Below are 18,407 nucleotides of genomic sequence, written 5' to 3'. Positions count from 1 at the left end.
CAGCATCTAATATGCTACCTGTCTTAAATATGCACTTGCCCTACAAAACAGTAGATGTACTGTAGCTCTGCTCTGGTATATGGAGAGGCCCTCACAAGGTGACTGTTGTTTTTCTACCTGTTGTTTTCTGCTTGTGTGACAGAAAAAGGAACGGAGTGTAGCACAGTGGGTAAGGAACTGGGCTTGTAACCGAAAGGTCACAGTTTCGATTCCCGGGTAGGACACTGCCGTTGTACCCTTAAGCAAGGTACTTAACCGAAATTGCTTCAGTATATATCCAGCTGTATAAATGGATACAATGTAAAATGCTATGTAAAAGTTGTGTAAGTCGCTCTGGATAAGAGCGTCTGCTAAATGCCTATAATGTAATGAAAACCCAAATCTAGCTCTTGCTTTATTCCTGGTTGTGCCTCAGGGATATCCACTCCATCCATACGTGCATAACATCCACCACATAGAATATCTATTACATTTGCAGCAAAGTAGTGACAATGCAACATACAGTTGGAAAATCTCCCAATCTCTCCTGTTGAAAAATGGAGTAATATCAACAGAAACTGATTAATCATACTGTCTAGTGGTACTATATGCTACTTTCCAAGTACTGTCAAAACCATGCAGAATTTCTGATTGTCAGTGTGTTGAGTCATGGCGCTCTGTTTTCTGGCCAGTGCATGATGCGTTGTGAGCTGTCGTACTGGCGAAATGGTTTTAGATGGATTTTGACTTGCCTTGACTTGCACCACGCATTTTGCTCGGTGGCCTCCTCGCCACTGGTCCTTACAGTGTACACAGGAACTGGAGAGGGTAGGAGGGTCCAGGCGGTAAAGCTTTAGAAGTAATGGAAAACAGCCTCTGTTGCACATGTTGAGGACGAAAGAGCTTGCGGTTCATTGAATTTATCGTAGGAAACCAAGGTGATTTAAAAAAGAAAACTTAATCAGTCATTTTTTTTATGATCATAAATTTCAATATGTGTAGCAGTTTGTGAAACAATGGTTGTTTTGGTCCAGGAGTCTGGGGGAAAATATTTATTAAAATGTATATTTTTTTAAATTACAAATTACATATTTTTTACAATCTGCTTTTCATATGACGTTTCAGAATACCATTGGGGGAGTTCTTTTGCCTTCAAAAGTCTGATATTCCCCATTCATTTTAATTGGTGTTTTAATGTTTTTCACTCAGCATGCACAGTACTGGCTTGCTTCCGAGACTTCACGAGCTTAATCAGTTAGCTGAAGATGTGCTTGCCTGTCTAATTAAATATGCATGTCAATGCTCTGGTCCCGAAAATACTATCATTCACTAGCCACACCCAGTGAACCCACACATTGACCCTGTCCATGAGCTATTGATTCTGGAAAATAGAGCCCATGCTGTTTGTTTAATCTGACATGTGACCTGCTCATAATTCTTTTCTTGCACATTTTAAATCCTACATTCAAAAACTGTAAAGAAAAATTAATAATATTCTTGTAAAGGTTTTGGCTATCCTGAGTAAATGGTTGAACTTATTTATGCATTTCCTGTCATTCATTCCATTAGCCATACAGAAGTAGCCTACTGCAGTCAGAAATTTATAGAATCTTGAAATGATATATAATCAACTTGGTCAAAAGTGAAAAAGAAAACGCACACCTTGTTTTAGCGAGGTGCAGACCAGAAGGACATGCAAGTAAAACTTAAACAGAAAGAAGGGTCTCACACTCTGTTTACTCCAATGCAAATTTTTGTCTCCAATGTTTCGGCAGCAAGCTGCCTTCGTCAGGGCTTTAGCAGAGCAGTTCTCACACATACATATACAGTACCAGTCAAAAGTTTGGGCACACCTGCTTAAACTAGTTTGTTCATGATTAAAAATTCTTTAAACTGTATAAACTTGTCTACAAACACTTAATATTTCATTATATGATATCTGTACTTATATAAGCAGATAATCATAAGTGAATTGCATTCAAAAGTTTAATTTTTAAATGAAAATGGAAATCTTGTAAGCTCATTGGGGGGGGGGGTGCATTGTTTTGTTATTTAAATATCTTTGTACGTACTGGTGTTCATGATGACGTCATGTGTCCTATAAATAAAGGCCACCTGCCATATTTCAAAATGCATGGGATTTATTCCTACATCAGTTTCACCCTTCTACCCTCCATTGGAAATATATGGTACTGCATGTGGTGAAAATGATTTTTAAGAATTAAAAATATTTTATAGACAAAGATAATATTTATATAAATAATGTTGAATTCATATGGGTCACTACTGCAAGATTTTGGGGATGTTTTTGAGAGCTGATAATTAAAAAAAAAAAATTTTTTTTAGAAAGAGCACTGAGAACTTTTTAGCCAAAAGGTATTCTGGCCTTTAGCTGTTAGGAAGGAACAACCCCCCTAAGCAGCAGTTATTTTATGACTCCATACTGCAATGACTGCATTTGCAAAAGAATACTAGAGAAAACAGTCAGAACTTGCAGTTGACATATTTATTTATAGGCAAATAATTGCAAGAAAAACAGCTTATTTTAAATATTTTATTTAATTATGTGAAAGACCAGTTATTTGTACTCATTACATATGAGTATGCATGTGGATAGTGTTAACAAATATTAATTTAGCATATATTTACAGAACATACAGTTGCATTGCTACAGATGAACACAAACCCTTTCTGAAAGTACAGTAAATGATTTTTCAAGATTATATCACTGATCATTACAAAATATGGGATTTATTGTTAACTTTACAGACAGTATTTCAAGGTCATAAATCTTTTAGTGGCATTCATAAGAATATAGAACAGTCACTGATTCACAGGGAATGGGATCATCACTTCAGCATGGTTCATCTTATTTTCAATTAAACAATTTTGATTGAAACCAGTTTTTACAGAATTGATTCTCAGATTTAAGACCATTGCAATTTAATGTGCATCAGTGGAACTTGGAGCTGGCGTTTTGCAATACATTTAGTATTACTTTTTACTCTGTTCTGGTGCTTTAAGTTCCACTTTTTATAGTCTGTGCACATACTCAGTGTGTAGAAACCCCAGTCTTACGAAAGTAACGCTGTTATTTAGACAGGGAGAGGGTGGCTGTGGGTAGAGAGGGAAACTGCGGGAACTCTACATTGCTACATTGATGTCTCTCCCCGCTGGACAGCACCACTCACTGCAGGTGCTCCAGGAGTGGGCTGCAGTTTCTCAGCTGCTCCAGCCTCTCCACCGTCTCCATCAGGCCCTCCACCTTCTCTTGGGGCAACACGGCACCAGCATTGGCACAGAACTTCCTGCGGAGGCTTTCATCGGTGAGCGGGTTGCGCCAGTGTCCGTAGAAAGTGTCGCAGCGGCCAGTGAGGACGTCCCCGCCGACCAGCTTCACCTGCACCTCTCCGTACATGCGGTCAAAGTTGCCGGGGTTGTCGTGGGGGTGCTCCACCCGCACGCGGGAGAGCAGGGCACGCAGCTCGGGCCTCTGGAATGCAGCGGGCAAGAAGGACTGTACCGTCACCTCCCCGTCCAGCAGGGCAGAGCAGGCATTGAACTGGAAGGAGTGGCGGGCCTGGTGCTCTGACTCGGGGAAGGGTCTGTTGATGTACTTGGAGGGCGGCACCCTCAGCAGGACCTCTCTGATGAGGCCTGGGGAGAAAGCTCCGCCCTCGGCACTGACCAGCAGCTTGTGCACTGAGGTAGCGGCATCCACCACCCAGTGCATGCCCAGGTGTGCAGGGAAGCGCTTGAAGCCTATATCCTGCTCTTCCAGCAGGAAGCGGGGCTCCGCCTCCTCGGGAGAAGGCATCGGCCGTGGGGCGTAGTCCTCGTAGAAGGCGCTGAAGCCAGCCACGCCCGGCACGGCGTCCAGCACCAGGTGACTGGCTTCCAGGCCGCGGGACGCCAGCAGCGCCGCTTCCAGGCCGAACCGGGCTGCGTTCCCGATGTGCAGCGGCTTCGCCTGGGTGGCGGCGTTGGCCATCGGGGCACCTGCCAGGGAGGCGGCAATGGCAAGGGCGTGGCTGCACTGAGCGCGCTCCAGGGACAGGAGACGGGCGCAGGCAGCAGCGCTGCCCATAGTTCCCACCACACTGGGGGGGTGAAACCTGAGAGAGGAAAGAGAGAGGGAGGAGGGTTGGACCAATGGGAACTGCATGTTCTCCTCACCAGCTGTGTTACTACAGTATGTGTATTGACTGGTAATAGCCCAGCAATGTTTGTCCCAGGTCTGGTATGTGCTTGCCTATTTGTGTCTGATTTTGGGGCTCCCAGAATTTCAGAGGCAACTGAGGAAATAACACATTATTGCTCACTGTACTTCATTCTCACTACACCAACATAAACAGGGCAGGCCGGAGAAATAATTTCCCTCTGTAAACGTCTGTGTGAAGGAGCCTTCAGTTAAACATTCCTGCTGTCTCTGCCAGCAAGAGGGAGCAAGAAGCTGGAGAATAACCTGTTTGGTTGGCAGTGTTTGCAGACCTGCCCTCATCCTTAGAGCTTGTTAATTCAGGATGTATATTTTGGATTTTATTTGTATTATGGTTCTTGCTTAGCATAGTTATTTTTGATGAGAGCACCTGCTAGGTTAATACAATGTAGTATTGTGAACAAAGTGTCATTCACACTGTAAAAACAAGAGATGTAGCCATAAATTAGCACAGCAGAGTGTGGAGGGTCTCATCCTGTGGACGCTGTTTCCTGTTTTTTTGAGGGACAACCTTTCTCAACCTCACAGGAAGAGATCACTACTTAGTGTGCGTGAGGCAGGAGACACAATAGGTTGCATATGAGATTTGGGACAGAGTTAGGAGAACCTTACCTCTTAGGGATGTTTTGTGCCTCATTGGAGAACCTCATCAGTCGGCCCTGGATCTCAATGCCCACGTTGAAGGCTAAGAGGAAGTCCAACCCACTTGGCTTAATGTTGCTGGGCAACATGTCAGAAATGGCCAGGAGGGCAGGAAGCACTGCCCCAGAAGGGTGTGTAGCTGGGTGCCAGGTGTCATCAAAGTCCATTGAGTGAGTCTGTTGGGCAAAAGGGCAGAGTTTTAAAGGATATTCAAATATTCCTCTGTTGTAATAATACATTACAAAATGATGTCAGCAGAGCAAGATACCAAGTAGTATTTTTTCCACTCAGTTTTAATGCAAGAAACAGTGTGCCAGGTCATGTAATGCACTGTGGGTCTTGGGGAAGAGCCTTCATGTTACTGCTCATACATAAGAGCTCCGGCATTGTAGAAATGGTACCTGACACACATATGTGTGAGCCAGGCTAGAAAATAGCCTTGTCTGGCTCCTTATAACAATAATGCCAGGGCCAGAGATCAAGACAAGGCCTGGGCTCTCTTAGGAAACTGAGAGCTGGCCCAAATTACAGCATTGGGGATGGGTGCCCTAGAGAAAGGAAAATGAATAAAAATTCAGTCACAGTGTTGTGTCTCAGTTGTCAGGTTCTCAGGGAGGATATTCCCAAAGCCTCTCACTCAAAGTCACACCTCACTATTTGACTCCTATTTTGTTTTTCATTGGTCTACAACTATACCTAGTGGCACTGTAACATTTAAACACCGGGCTGCTCAGGGAAGTGATGAGGGGACAATGGCATGGCTGTGGCCGTATGGGTCATTGGACGTGTTCAGTGTCACTTACCGCCACTCCGTTGACAAACGCGGCCAGCGTTGGGGACAGCTTGACGCCGCTGTGGCCATAGATGGAGCTGATGTCATCAGGGGCGTACATGTGCTGGAGGGATAGAGGCCAGGTTACAGACTGAATACATTGTACAAATGGACTAATTAATGCTATCCTCAGTCAATCTGCCCCCTAGTGTTTGAATTGTGCATCTGTACCTGGCAAAGTGCTCTCACCTGGCAGTACTGCAGTGCCAGCTGGCACACCTGGGTGGTGCTACCCAGGAGACCCACGCCAATGCTGTCCAGCACCATCCTTTTACTCCGCCGCAGCACCGTCTGGGAGAGCTGGTCTGGCCGCACGCCATGGATGAACGCGCCAAAACTGCCGGTCACCGTGTCATCTGGGGCTGGACGTTCCGCCACTGACAAAACATTTGTTGTTCAGGCATGTTATAGGACACACTGGAGGACATTGCATTTAAAATAATAAAATGTCCTTTTTATATTAAAATCTATGTTATTGTACATATGTATACATTAAATCTTGTTTTGAAGTTTGAATGAATAGGTCATTGTAGGTGTCAATAACATCAATAACTAGGTAATTAGTATTTTGTAATTAGCAGGCTATCTGTATGAAATAGTCTATAATCTCTATGAATTTCACAATTGGGCAGAAGTATATTGAAAGGTGTGAAAACTGCAGCCTTTGGTTTCATCCCAATTTATTTTTTAAATTCATTATTTTAGAGTTATTTTCTTTATAACTGTAAAACGATGTAGACAAAACCAAAATGTACATAAAAAGGGAAGAGACCAGCCTTCTCTGGGCCTCACCCAGAACAAATTCTCACTTGCCCAACAGGCTCAAGCCCCACCTGACCCCTATCTCTGCACATCAGCATGAATTATCACATTTCATTTTAATTATCATTATCTGTAATTAGTAGGCTTCCGTTAATAGCATTGTTTAACATCCTGGTGGAAAATCCAGCTACCAGACTAAGATGGAATCTGGCTGGAATCAGCTTCTGCTCCTGCTGGATACTATTTGAAATTTAGTGATGGTCTGTTGTCTGTACCAAGCTGGCCCATTATATGCTCCCCAGACCACCAGAGGATAGCGCATCGACCAGGACCGTGATACACACAGAGAATTGGTATAACGACTAAAATTGGAGAAAATGGCAAAAATAAAAAAGAATGAACAATAGATATCATTTGTTTCGGTTTTAGACTCTTTGTTGAGCTTGTCATGACTGTATTCAAATAGCCAGGGATGTCAATAGGGCAAGGATTCTGATTTGGTAATACATTTTCATGTAACCTTTCAGGAGTCAGGTTTGGTATATATATACATAGAGAGAGAGAGAGAGTGCTGAATAGCTATAATAGTGTGGTTGAAATAGTTTGCTTGAAAAAGTTATTTAAATACATTTAATTAAAGATGACATTTTTCATGAAAAGAAACGGTGGTCTTTGTATTTGTGGACAAAGCATCTTCAAAGAGGTATAAATTTCATATTATATGACATGAGTAATTGTCTGTGTTTGCAAACATATGTGCTCGCACTTCATTTGGTACTCAAATGGTTAAGGAGTAGAAGGCAGGGCTAGAGATAAGTCTAACCAAGCACCACAAACAAATAAATAGTCATAATTCCTAAAGAGAGAGTAGGTGTGTGTGTGTGTGTGCGCACGTGCGTGTGGTCAGGTTTTTGAGCAGCTATTTGAAAGAGGAAGCAAGGGTAAGTGTCATAGAAGTGTGACACTTTATAGCCAATAAATAAATTTTAAAAAGCGATATAAGTATATTATTACATTATCGGCTCCTGTTATTACATTTTTTATGATTTATTTAAAAACCCAGCTAATAATGTAATAACCAGCCAATAATGTAATAACTTATTACATTATATGCAAAAAGTTATTACGTTGTTGGTTCAGAAAATGTATTACATTATTGGTCAGTTATTACATTATCGGCTTTTATTACATTAAGAACGGAAAAATTATTACGTTATTGGCAGTTATTACATTAACGGTAGTTATTACACTATTGGCTGCTACATGCCTCAAACTCTCTTAAAGAGAAAAGTTTTTAATAGAAGACTATGACAAACGTTTTAGTGTTTGCGTTTTACAGTTTCTTCACACTGACAAAAGCCAACGCTGAAACATTGTCATAGTCTTCCATTAAAAACGTAGTGCTTTAAGCATGTTTGGGGCATCTTTCGGTGCGCAGAGCCTTCTTTTTTCTTTTATTCATTACTTTATCTGGCATTTACCCAGCCAATTTAAGTGTGAGCGCAGTAACTTGCATTTTTCCTTTTTCATTAAATTTTTAGAAGTGGCCCTAAACACAAAGTGATTTCCTGCAGCCCTTCTATCACTGTCTAAAATATTACCTTTGGACTCCTGCCTTTTTCTGGGGTGAAGTTTTTGAACATACTCCACTGACCACAGCTGGATATTTACAGACGGAACTCTGGTTAAGTAACTCACTCGAGTACAGCCCAAGAGAGGATGTCCTCGATAAAAAGTACACTTTAAAAACCTCTGCTACACAGCTGCCCGGCAGTTTTCACCTCTGAGAAAATACTGAGCATGCTTTAAAAAAAAAAAAGTATTTGCACTGGGCTTAGACGACATTAAGGAAAGCCACAATTTCCTGTCTGTGGAGAACATGGAAAAGTTAGGTCTAGTATGTCCTGTCACTCTTCTGATGAAAGTGTCAATAAAGAACAATAAGAAAGGACTGATATAGCAGGAGAGGGAAGAGAGCTGAGCCGTCTTCAGCCCAGGAACTAACCCCACCTTCTAGAGCAGATTTATGCAGCCTTCGGATGACAGAAGAATATCTGGAAGACCTCTGAAACAGAAAACATAGGTAACACAGGTAAGTCTCCTTTTCACACTCTGTATTGAACAAGTTGCTTTCATTTGACACTCTCTACCTCTACACCCAAAGTAAAAGTCTTATCTTTATCAACAATGTGTATTTTACCACAAAAAAGTATGAAAGAGTAGAAGGTTTTATATAGTGGTCTTTCCAAGAATGATTACTGAAGGAATTTGGAACACATTTATAGCCCTGCCCTGCCTGCCCTGCCAATTAGTCTGTCCTGGAATCCAGAAAGTGTCAACATATCAGCCAGAGAGACCAATGGACCAACGAGAGGGAGTGTAGTATAATGGGTATGGAGCTAGTCTTGTCACCGGTTCAATTCCCAGGTAGAACCGTGCCATTATACCCTTGAGCAAGGTACTTAACCTGCATTGCTTCAGTATATATCTTACTGTATGAATAGATCCAATGTAAATTCTATGTAAAAAAAAATGTTGTATAAGTCACTTTGGATGAGGGAGTCTGCTAACTGCCTCTAATGTAATGGAACTACAACTGCAGACATATGACATATGGTCAGCAAAAACTTTAATCTGCCCATTCCTGCCTGTAACCCCTGTCTTTCACATTTGGATGTGAGACAATCATTCTTTGTGAGCAACTGTGAACAACTGAGAAATTGTTCACAGTTGCTCACAATCCAATAAAATGAGTCACAGGCTAAGGGAACAAACTTGAAACATACGCTGGCCCCAGAACCCTTGTTGCATAAACTCACAAAGTAAATACAACTTAATGACATTGAATCAGTGCCTTGAACTTACACATTAAATGCACCTTAATGACATCAAGTCAGTGCCTCAAACGCCCTATGATAGAGCACTGGTACTCACCTTCAGTGTAGACCACATAATGTCACTCTGGTCAATGTGCGATGTACTGAAGGTACGCAAACCTCACTGTCTATCTGTGCACTCTGTCTGTTCTGGCTTTCCTTGCCTTGTTTCTGATGTCTTCTCCTCTTGTTCTTTCTCTCTCCTTCTTTCTGAGAGTTTGTCAGATGTCAAGGCTTGAGGAACGTGCTGCTGTGCTGATGAGGGGAAGGATTCCCCTTTTATATAGTCCCTGACTTCCCAGCATCACTAATGCACCTCAGCAGAAAGAAGGGCAGGAATTCCCAAAACACTCCTTTTTTAATATTCTGGTCGGGGACTTATCATCTGGAGCAGGAAGTAAATGGTATTGAATGTTGGTAAATGATTCAGATGGGTGGGTGTAGGGGTGGCAGTCAAGGGTGATGGAAGCTGGGGGTGGTCACCATATTTCTGCACTCTTCCTGCTTCACTGGTAGGGCATTTGGCCTATAAATAGTGATGGGGCAACACCCCTAGTTCATTTCACACTTTGGACAGAGCATCTCTACCAGGTAAACACATTTCCAATACTGACTTCGTACTGCACTATATATAATTGAGTAACTTTGCAATAATTGTATATGATAATATACATGGCCAGTAATTTAAAAATTTAATGTACGATAATGTAAATAAACCTACCTGGGCATTCCATTGAAATTGTTAAAGAAATGGTCCTCTGGTAATGGTGAACTGTAACATAATAATACAGTATATTAAAATGCAATAAATCAGTGGGTAAGATTTATTTTCAGAAAGTAAATTGTGCTGCACATTAATTGCCGGTACTTGCACACAGACCACAGAGTTTAGTGTACAGAAAATGGCACGTACCATTGCGAGAGATTGCTCCTGGACATGCCTGGGTCTGTCAGTCAGCCAGTTAGTTAATTTGAGGTGGGAGTAGACCAAACTGTTGCTGCTCGGGACTGCCGTCTGTATTTTCATTTAAATTCCTGACCGGGTGTCTTTTTCTGTGTCCATGATCTACTACAGTGGCAAACTGAAAGAAACACTTAGGCAGGTGTGTCCTCTGTAATACAGTCCTGTGGGATGGCTCTTCCTCTCTCCCCTCTGAGGTTTGATTTTCAGTACTCAGATGCAGCAACCTTCTGTCTGGCTGCTCAATAGCGCCACCTGTGTCTGGATATTATTATGGCACACTTTACCCGAGAGCAGGCTCTTCACTCCTCTTAGTCTCTGAGGTATTTGCTTAGTCTCTCAACTGTGTAATGTTATTTCAGACACTCTCAGCCTGTATTTGCCTGTTTTACCATTCACAAACAGCCATTCAGGAAATTTCTGTCTGACTAGAAAAAAATAATAATAATAATAAATGTCCAAAAAATTATGGTTAAAGTGAAAGGGGAAAAAAGTGTAGACACCTATGCATAAAAACGGCATAAATGTAATAACATATTTATGATCCAAGACATTTGGATAATTTATTATACATTACATATGAGATACAGTGGTGGAAGAATAAGATGTCAGCGGGTGGATCCACATATTGTTTTGAGAGAGGGAATGCTGATTATCTATCCCTTTGTTTATTCGGATTGGCCCATACCTGTTTCTCTCTCTCAGCTCCCGAAACATCAAAGGTGAATTTCCAATGGCAAATAAGACACTGAGGTCCTCATAGATTATCAAACGATTAAGTATCCTGATCACTGGAGCCATTTGGAGTTAAAAGTTGAACGCCCTGAGCCTATGGTAAAACAAGAACAGAGCAGGAAAATCCAGGTTCAGAAAGAAAAACCCCTCCCCGTATTTTGTTCCAGTCACCTGGATTTGCTAATTAGTACAATACTTCAGCCAGCATGTAGAACTAATTAGTGAAATGAGCCAGCTTCATCGGTGGAAGAAACACATGGCAGAACTTTTATTTTCTACTCCTGGACATTCCACCCCGGGACAAGAGTAATCTTATTTTTATTCTCAAGTAATAGTTGCTGAAGATTCCATGTTTGAAATCAAATATTTCAATACTGAGTGGAGTTAACAATCATTATCTGATCATCTCATTTGTCAGAGGCAGAACTAAATTTAATATTTTTATCACAGGTATTCAGTAGCTAAGCTGAATCATCTTCTAAAACATTTCTGTTTGGGGTCCTTAAGAATAAAGCATAAGAGGTGAATTATAAAGACACAAGTGTGTAACAGTACACAAACATTAATAGACTAGTGCGATTTCTTATTATTATGATCTTCCCCTATGCCATTCTTCTTTTGAATCATTTTATATGGCTTTGGATAGCATTGTTCCAAAATTTTTAATGTCTGAAAGTCATAGTTATCTATCAGCCCTTTAAGGAGAGAACACTGGGGATGTTTTTTTTTCCTTCACTTTTTGAATGTCTGTTCTTTTTCTGTATGTAGAGGGCATGCAGGTTTAGATATACTGTTTCTTAATGTATTTATTCAGTCTTGAAGTAATTTTGATAAAAGTAAAACATCAATTGTATTTTCTGAAATTGTATTATTTTATAATTGTATTATGTTTCTAATTTATATTTATATTTTGATAACTAGTAATCTAAGTATATTTGATATATGCGGCAGTTAACATTTCTAACAACCAGTCACAATTGTTTAATATTTCATGAGAGCAATATATTTTGAAAAACAAGTGCACTCAGGGTTTCATTTTTTGCTTGAATTAAATCATAAATGTTTTGCCACCTGCAGTAGCAGTTCTTACTTAAAACATATTATAATATTATTGCTTTTTCTTTTTTCTGTCTTTAAAAAAAACCTGTTTCCTAGCAACTTCATTAGACAATCACAATGACAATCTCAGATGGATTTCCTGCCAGTTTCTATGGGGAGCCAGGGACGCTTGGCTTGCTGGCCAATGGGATCAGTGCATTCCTGGTGCTGCTGCAGAACTTTAACGGAGCACGTACTGGCATTCCAGCACAGGGGGTGGAGGACATTCTGGCAGGTAAGGCAGGTTGAACTTTGTAACATTTCATAACATCATTTTTCATCAGGGAGAAATCACCTGATGAAAAAAAAAGTTTTTCTAATATTTACGTGGCAACCAAATGTTTGAACGTAATGGAAAATATTGTGTGACTCATATAGTTTCTTACACTTCTCTCCAACACAAGAGGAATATAGAATTTACACTAGTGTCAGATGACACTTATAGATGTCTCCTATTTCTCCCTCCTCCGGCTCTCTATGTGTGTTTGTGTGTGTGCGTGTGTGTGTGTGTGTGCGTGTACGTACGTACGTGTATATATCTCTGTGTGTCTGTGTGTATGTGCGTGTGTGTGCAGGCGTTCATCTCATTCTCATAGGAGGAGTGTGCCAACTCCTGGCTGGCTTGCTGTCCTTCCGCAAGTATGACCACCTAAGCGGGACATCCTTCGTTGGCTATGCGGCACTGTGGAGCAGCTATGGTGCCACCAGGATCTTCCTTGGGGGGTCCACCTCCCTGTCAGGCAACGTTTCATTAGCCGAAGACCTTAATGCCACCCTGGGGAGTCCTGAGTGGCTCTCCCCTCCCATCAGCCAGTCCGCCATCGCGGGGCTCGTTCCCTACACACTCCTGTCATTTATTCTGGCCTTCTGCTCCGCCACAGTCAACTACATTATGCCTTTTGTGTTTGGGGCTATCACCGGCGCCCTGGTGTTTGAGGCGGTTGGGCTGGTGGGCCGGTGGGCCTTGGTGGTGTCCGGGGTGCTAGAGCTGCTCATCCTCTTGTTTGCCATCTATGGGTCGGTTACACTGTTGATCAAGGGTGTGTCCCAGCGTTACGCGCTGAAGGGCTTTGGGAGCCCGCTCTTCAATGTACTCCTATTGGGCACGGCCAACTCCAGCAGCTCCCAGAGCCTGGGGCAGGAGAAGAAGAAGAACACCAAATATGCTGAGCCCATGGCACTGGGCTTCTTCTGTGACACTGTATCGCCCTTCATCTTTGCTTTCTACTGCTTCGGCTATGTCCCGTCCTTCGCCGTGGGGGCCGTATGGGTCTCCATCATCTCCGGGGCTCAGCTGCTCTCCAGCTACTACAGCTACCTCCGCCAAGACTGCTACCATGCCACCAAGTTCGGCTTGCACTGCACTTACTGGCTGGTCAAATCTTGGGAGGAGTTTGTGCTGTCGGTCCTGATGGACGGAAAGGTACCAGCTGGTGCTAGGGAGGCCATGGTGGGTGATTGGTTCTTCCTGGCTGCAGCGATGATCCTTTGCTTGTTGAGCCTGAACATGGACACCCTAGAGCTGCTCCATAACGGCCTCTTCCTCCTGCTCACAGTCTCCACCATCTCCCAGATCCCCCTTCAGGGCTACTATGTCTTCTTCGGGGTCACATGCTCCCTTTTCACCGCCCTCTCCTTCTATGGCACCTTTGCCCGCTTGATCAACACCATAGCAGAGAAGGCACTGATTTTTGTGGGGCCGCAGCCCGTGTCTATGGACAACCTCTTGAGGGCGCTGTCTGTTCTCAGGGGTAGAGCATGGCAGCAGGCTCCCACTGGACACACAGCCGCAGAACTGCCTGATACCCTGTTCTATCTCACCAATGGGGTGGCGGCTCTCTCTGCCATCCACGCCAGCCAGCCCAATCCCGCCTTCCTGCACCTCACCGTGCCCTGGGTGCTGATCTCGGGCGCGGTTGTTCAGGTGTATGTCAGCCGATTGCAGGTCCAAGGCGGCCGGCGGTTTGGCTCGGTGATACCTCTGCTCTATGCAGCCATTTGGGCCACCTGGACCTGGTATCGGTTTGCAGGTGAGAGCCGACTGTATGACGTCACACGTTACAAACATCCATGTAGTTACTATAACAGTAATATAGCATCCATGTAGTTAATATAAATGCCTTTATTTTTTCATTAGGCCCGGAGCTTGGTATTTCTGCTGGTTCAGCATATGGCTTTACAGCTGGAGCAATCGCATTCCTTGTAGTGAATGGATTCCTCATGCTTGCTGGTAAGTAGAAAGGCACTAAAAGGTTCTTGGGGTAATGCAGTGATATGGATGCTCTGCTGAAAAGAACCCTAACACTATAACATTATAATCTGTTAATATAGAAAAAACAATATTGGAATGGGAGGGGTGGGCAAGCCACCTGTACATAATTTAAATGTTGTGAAATGATGAAAAAAAGTATTACTTCCCTTCAGAATTCAGGTTTGTAATCATCAAGTCACTTTAGGAGGACTACAATTTGCATTTTGAGTTAAAAACTGCAAAGGGTTCCATAAAGTATTTAGCCAGGTGTAACAAAAAGTAAAGTAACAACTGTCATGGTCCGGTCTTCCTGTCTGCGTTTTCCCTGTTGGGCCGCCAGATGGCGGCACTTCTGTTTTGTGTCCTGCTCCCCCTGTGTTAATTGTATGATTATTTTCCATTATCCAATTAGTGTTTGCTGGTTGTCTCGTTTTTCCTTCCCTCTCTGTGGCCTGATTGTTCATGGTGCCCTCCTGTGTCTCGTCAGTGTCTGTTCTATTTAAGTTTCCCTCTTGCTTGACTCAGGTGCTGGATCCTTGTGGTAATGTCTGGTTGTTTGTGCGAAGCCTCTGCATGTACCTGCTCCATGTATTCCTGCCAATGTTCTAGTTCCCTTGTGTGTTTTGTATTTTCTGAATTTTATTTGTTCCTGCGTTTTGAAGTTTTCCGTCATTTGTTAAGGTTGCCCTGAGAGGCTTTTTGTTCCCTTTGTTCCCCCCTTGTTAGTAAAGTCTTGTTCTCATTCATTTGGAGTTTTTGTATTTTTGCCCTCTGCGTTTGGGTCCCCCCACGCATCCTGACAACAACATCGCTATGCAGCTGTTCAAATATTTTTTACAGCTGGTATGTAAGCTAAATGCCACTGCAGATTATTCTTGGCTGTGGTTCTGATGTAGCAATTTTGTTTTTTTATTTTTATTTTTTAACCCTTTTAAAGGTGTAAGATCACAAATATGTGATTAGTATATTCTTAACTGAATATTCTAATGTTGATGTAACAATCATTACTGATAATTGAAAGCAATGCAGTTCTAGAACACTGACTTAAAATAAATAAAATAAAAAAATTTTAAAAACAAAATCCCAATAACATGCTCTTCAAAGGGTTGAAGAAGTCATGACAGGCTAATCCATTTGAATTTGTCAAATGAAACTTTTTTCATCTACCCCTAATCTCCTGTATGTATTTATAGTGGTTATAGGTATCGATTGATATGGTGGAACCATTAATACATTGGTGACTAATTTTCATGGGACTATCATGTTCTGGCCCCTCTGTACACAGCTGCCTATGCGAACCTGGTCCTACTAACACTGACCACTGTGATGGAGGTCATACTGGTCTGCTTTCTCCTCTCCACCGTTGGCAGACTGCCCTACCAGCTGGAAAGTAAGATCTTCATATGTTACACAAAATAATTATGAGATTTTAAGATTCTTTAAAAATACAAACCTTGTATGACCTAAGGAGTCACAATGATTCTGCACCACAAAACAGTGACATCACTATAGAGCAATTTGAAATATCTAAGAACTGTACCACACTCCTTGGGTAAGTCAGTAAATGGTAGGGGGGTCTGCTTTTCAAACTCCTGTGCTTGTCTTACAGTTGCTATGCTGGCAATATTCTCCATAATCTGTCTGTATGGAGCCCTCGCCTCGATGGCCAACTGCATCTTCTCCAAGGACCTGATGCCAACAGGCCCTCCAGTGTTTAAGGTTAGTCTGCCTTTTCCTCGTATATTTTATCTCGTTCAGCCCTGGCTGCTGGCATGGAGGGGGATCTCACTGCTTATCTCACAATATTTTCTGTGTACAGGATGAAAAGAAGAAGAAAGAAGCGGCACCACCTCTCCCCTGCCCCATCGCTGACTCCCGCCTGACCAGTGGGCTGCTGAGCATTTCGCGGCTGCTGGATAAGAACGGGGTGTGTGGCATCCCCACAGACACCGTGTATGCCCTGGCAGCCTCCTGCAAGAACCCTAAAGCCATTGAGAAGATTTACAACATAAAGGTGAGGGCCGTGGATTGTGTGTGCCTGATGAAGGCACGTCTGGCATAACAGTGGTCGATAGCTTTCTGGAGCAGATGTTACAATTAATCAGTGCCTGATTATCTGTGACTCTAAAACCTTTGTTTTGAAGTGCGCTGAGGCAGTGCTAATTTTAAGGGTGGGGTTATGAACATTTTGTCCTCCACACCTCTTCATCCACAGGACCGCCCAGCAGAGAAGCCTATCTGTATCTGCATCAGCAGTGTGGAGCAGCTGATGGCAGCCAAACCCCCCTTCAGCCCCCTGTTGTGGGAGTTCATGAAGAACGTATACCCTGGTGGCATCAGCTGCATCGTTCCCAAGGGGGAGTGGCTATTCAAACTAGGTGACAGAGAGACAGTCAATCATCTTTCCTACTTGTGACTGTATCTTTAGTATTTTTAATGGTAGCGCTTAGTGTTCTTGGGTTGATTCTGAATATGTGTTTAGGAGTTGGACCAGCCTATGACCGCGTTGGAACGAAAGACAGCATCATGATCCGCGTACCTGACCACACGGTCACGGTGCACCTCTGTGATATCACTGGGCCCCTTGCCATCACATCTGCCAACCCCAGTGGGGAGCCAGACAGCACCCACCATGATATGGTTGTCACGTGAGTGTTTTCCAGGAATGCAATGAGTGTGTATGTGTCTGTCTTCCTGCTCCTGTCTTGATAGTGATGGTGGAACAGATATCATTATATGGCATACTTACCTGTTACATAGTAATGTAGTCATGCCAATCTGTCAAGATGTGGATGAAGCTGCTCATGTTCATGGAGAAGTGTATACAATCGCTTCTTTTGGTATAGACGCCTTGGACACAAGATACAAGGAGTACTGTGCGATGGAGAGTCAAATGAAGTGGTGGCATCAACCGTGGTCAACTGTTTGAAGATTGATGAAGGTAAAGTAGCAGAAGGTTCTGTCTTTACTGTACAGTGTACTGTCTTCTACTGTTACCTTCATGTATCTTCACTCTGAGGGCTCTGAGGAATCTCGGGGCTATGTAAAACTCAGGTGAAATGCAAAAAGTGACCAGTTAAGGAATGCCACTGGGGTCTGTGTGCTTCCAGGTACCATCGGCATCCTGAGAGAAGGATGTGTGCCGGCAGTCAAGGTCAGGAACATATTTGAGAGAGTAAAGAACAGCATGCTGTGAGCACACCTCCCCACCATCGACATACCCAAATCAGCAGTGTTCCTGCTTCACCCCCCGCCCCACCCTGGCCTTCACACATTAATGTTAACTTAATATTGTGAAACATGTGCAATAAGCAAATATGTAGAGGGTAGGAAATTGTCACAAATAATATTTAGGCATCTGTGTTATTTATTTTTATGGGCTGAAGTTAACAAAATATGAAAATTGAATGATGAGATGAATATGTCACACTACTGTATTTAGTATAGATCCATCTGTTCACGTAAGCAATGTGTGCACTCAAATATAGCATTGATGAAATGAAAATATTAATGACGAAGCACTCTAGCAAGATGCACTTTTAATGGGCAACACTGCTTTTATTTAAAATACTGTTATATGTTTTTATATTTATTGGAAGATAATAGACATATCTACGTGCATACAAGCATGCATACATAATATACTGTATATATATATATCTACTAAATGGAATCTATGTAAATTGGGCCTGCATTGGGCATACATATTGATGTACTATAAATCATGAATAAAAGTAAAAGGAAAGCAGATTTGCGCAATCGTTGTGTATCCAGCTTGTGTGTCATTTAATAAAATTGTTTAATAAAATTCAGCAAAATGAACCATTCACATATGTTCATATGTTAAAAAAATTCCTTTGATTTATGCACTCCTTATTCCATAGTATACATTTACACCGTATACTAGTGTGCCGTGGCACCCAAGGTACACTGGAAGCTCAGCCTGTCTTGGCATATGCCTGACACATCAGTGCACAGCCTGAGAATAATGGGCCCACAGCTGGGCCCACAAACAAACAGCCGAGCTGAAGAGCCTGTCCCAGCCGGCTGCA

General features: G+C 42.6%; 2 protein-coding genes across 2 annotated transcripts; one reads left to right on the top strand and one right to left on the bottom strand.

Annotated features, from left to right (window-relative positions):
- Positions 1–2,597: 2,597 nt before the first annotated feature.
- irg1l (immunoresponsive gene 1, like) lies at positions 2,598–8,496 on the bottom strand. The gene is made up of 5 exons (XM_035408748.1): positions 8,445–8,496; positions 5,862–6,049; positions 5,644–5,736; positions 4,811–5,016; positions 2,598–4,094 (listed from the first exon to the last, which is right to left on the bottom strand). The coding sequence occupies exons 2-5, from the start codon at positions 5,937–5,939 to the stop codon at positions 3,167–3,169; spliced, it is 1,305 nt and encodes a 434-aa protein (XP_035264639.1). The 5' UTR covers positions 5,940–6,049; positions 8,445–8,496; the 3' UTR covers positions 2,598–3,166.
- Positions 8,497–9,848: 1,352 nt separating this feature from the next.
- On the top strand, positions 9,849–18,103 carry si:ch211-153b23.3. The gene is made up of 11 exons (XM_035408756.1): positions 9,849–9,901; positions 12,162–12,339; positions 12,680–14,134; positions 14,242–14,334; positions 15,641–15,745; positions 15,965–16,074; positions 16,175–16,369; positions 16,571–16,733; positions 16,838–17,003; positions 17,202–17,296; positions 17,466–18,103. The coding sequence occupies exons 2-11, from the start codon at positions 12,183–12,185 to the stop codon at positions 17,549–17,551; spliced, it is 2,625 nt and encodes an 874-aa protein (XP_035264647.1). The 5' UTR covers positions 9,849–9,901; positions 12,162–12,182; the 3' UTR covers positions 17,552–18,103.
- The last annotated feature ends 304 nt before the right edge of the window (positions 18,104–18,407 follow it).

Source organism: Anguilla anguilla, chromosome 3 (genome assembly GCF_013347855.1).
Source record: "Anguilla anguilla isolate fAngAng1 chromosome 3, fAngAng1.pri, whole genome shotgun sequence".
Taxonomy (NCBI): Eukaryota; Metazoa; Chordata; class Actinopteri; order Anguilliformes; family Anguillidae; genus Anguilla; species Anguilla anguilla.
This window is presented reverse-complemented; position numbering and strand designations above follow the sequence as displayed.

What these genes read in the sequence shown, in the direction of transcription:
- irg1l (XM_035408748.1), bottom strand. Translation starts at nt 5,939, where the DNA reads ATGGTGCTGGACAGCATTGGCGTGGGTCTCCTGGGTAGCACCACCCAG. An exon ending in CGTTTGTCAACGGAGTGGCG is followed by an intron (nt 5,017 to 5,643) that starts GTAAGTGACACT and finishes TTTGCCCAACAG; the next exon opens with ACTCACTCAATGGACTTTGA. An exon ending in GCACAAAACATCCCTAAGAG is followed by an intron (nt 4,095 to 4,810) that starts GTAAGGTTCTCC and finishes TTCCTCTCTCAG; the next exon opens with GTTTCACCCCCCCAGTGTGG.
- si:ch211-153b23.3 (XM_035408756.1), top strand. Translation starts at nt 12,183, where the DNA reads ATGACAATCTCAGATGGATTTCCTGCCAGTTTCTATGGGGAGCCAGGG. An exon ending in GACCTGGTATCGGTTTGCAG is followed by an intron (nt 14,135 to 14,241) that starts GTGAGAGCCGAC and finishes TTTTTTCATTAG; the next exon opens with GCCCGGAGCTTGGTATTTCT. An exon ending in GGAGTGGCTATTCAAACTAG is followed by an intron (nt 16,734 to 16,837) that starts GTGACAGAGAGA and finishes ATATGTGTTTAG; the next exon opens with GAGTTGGACCAGCCTATGAC.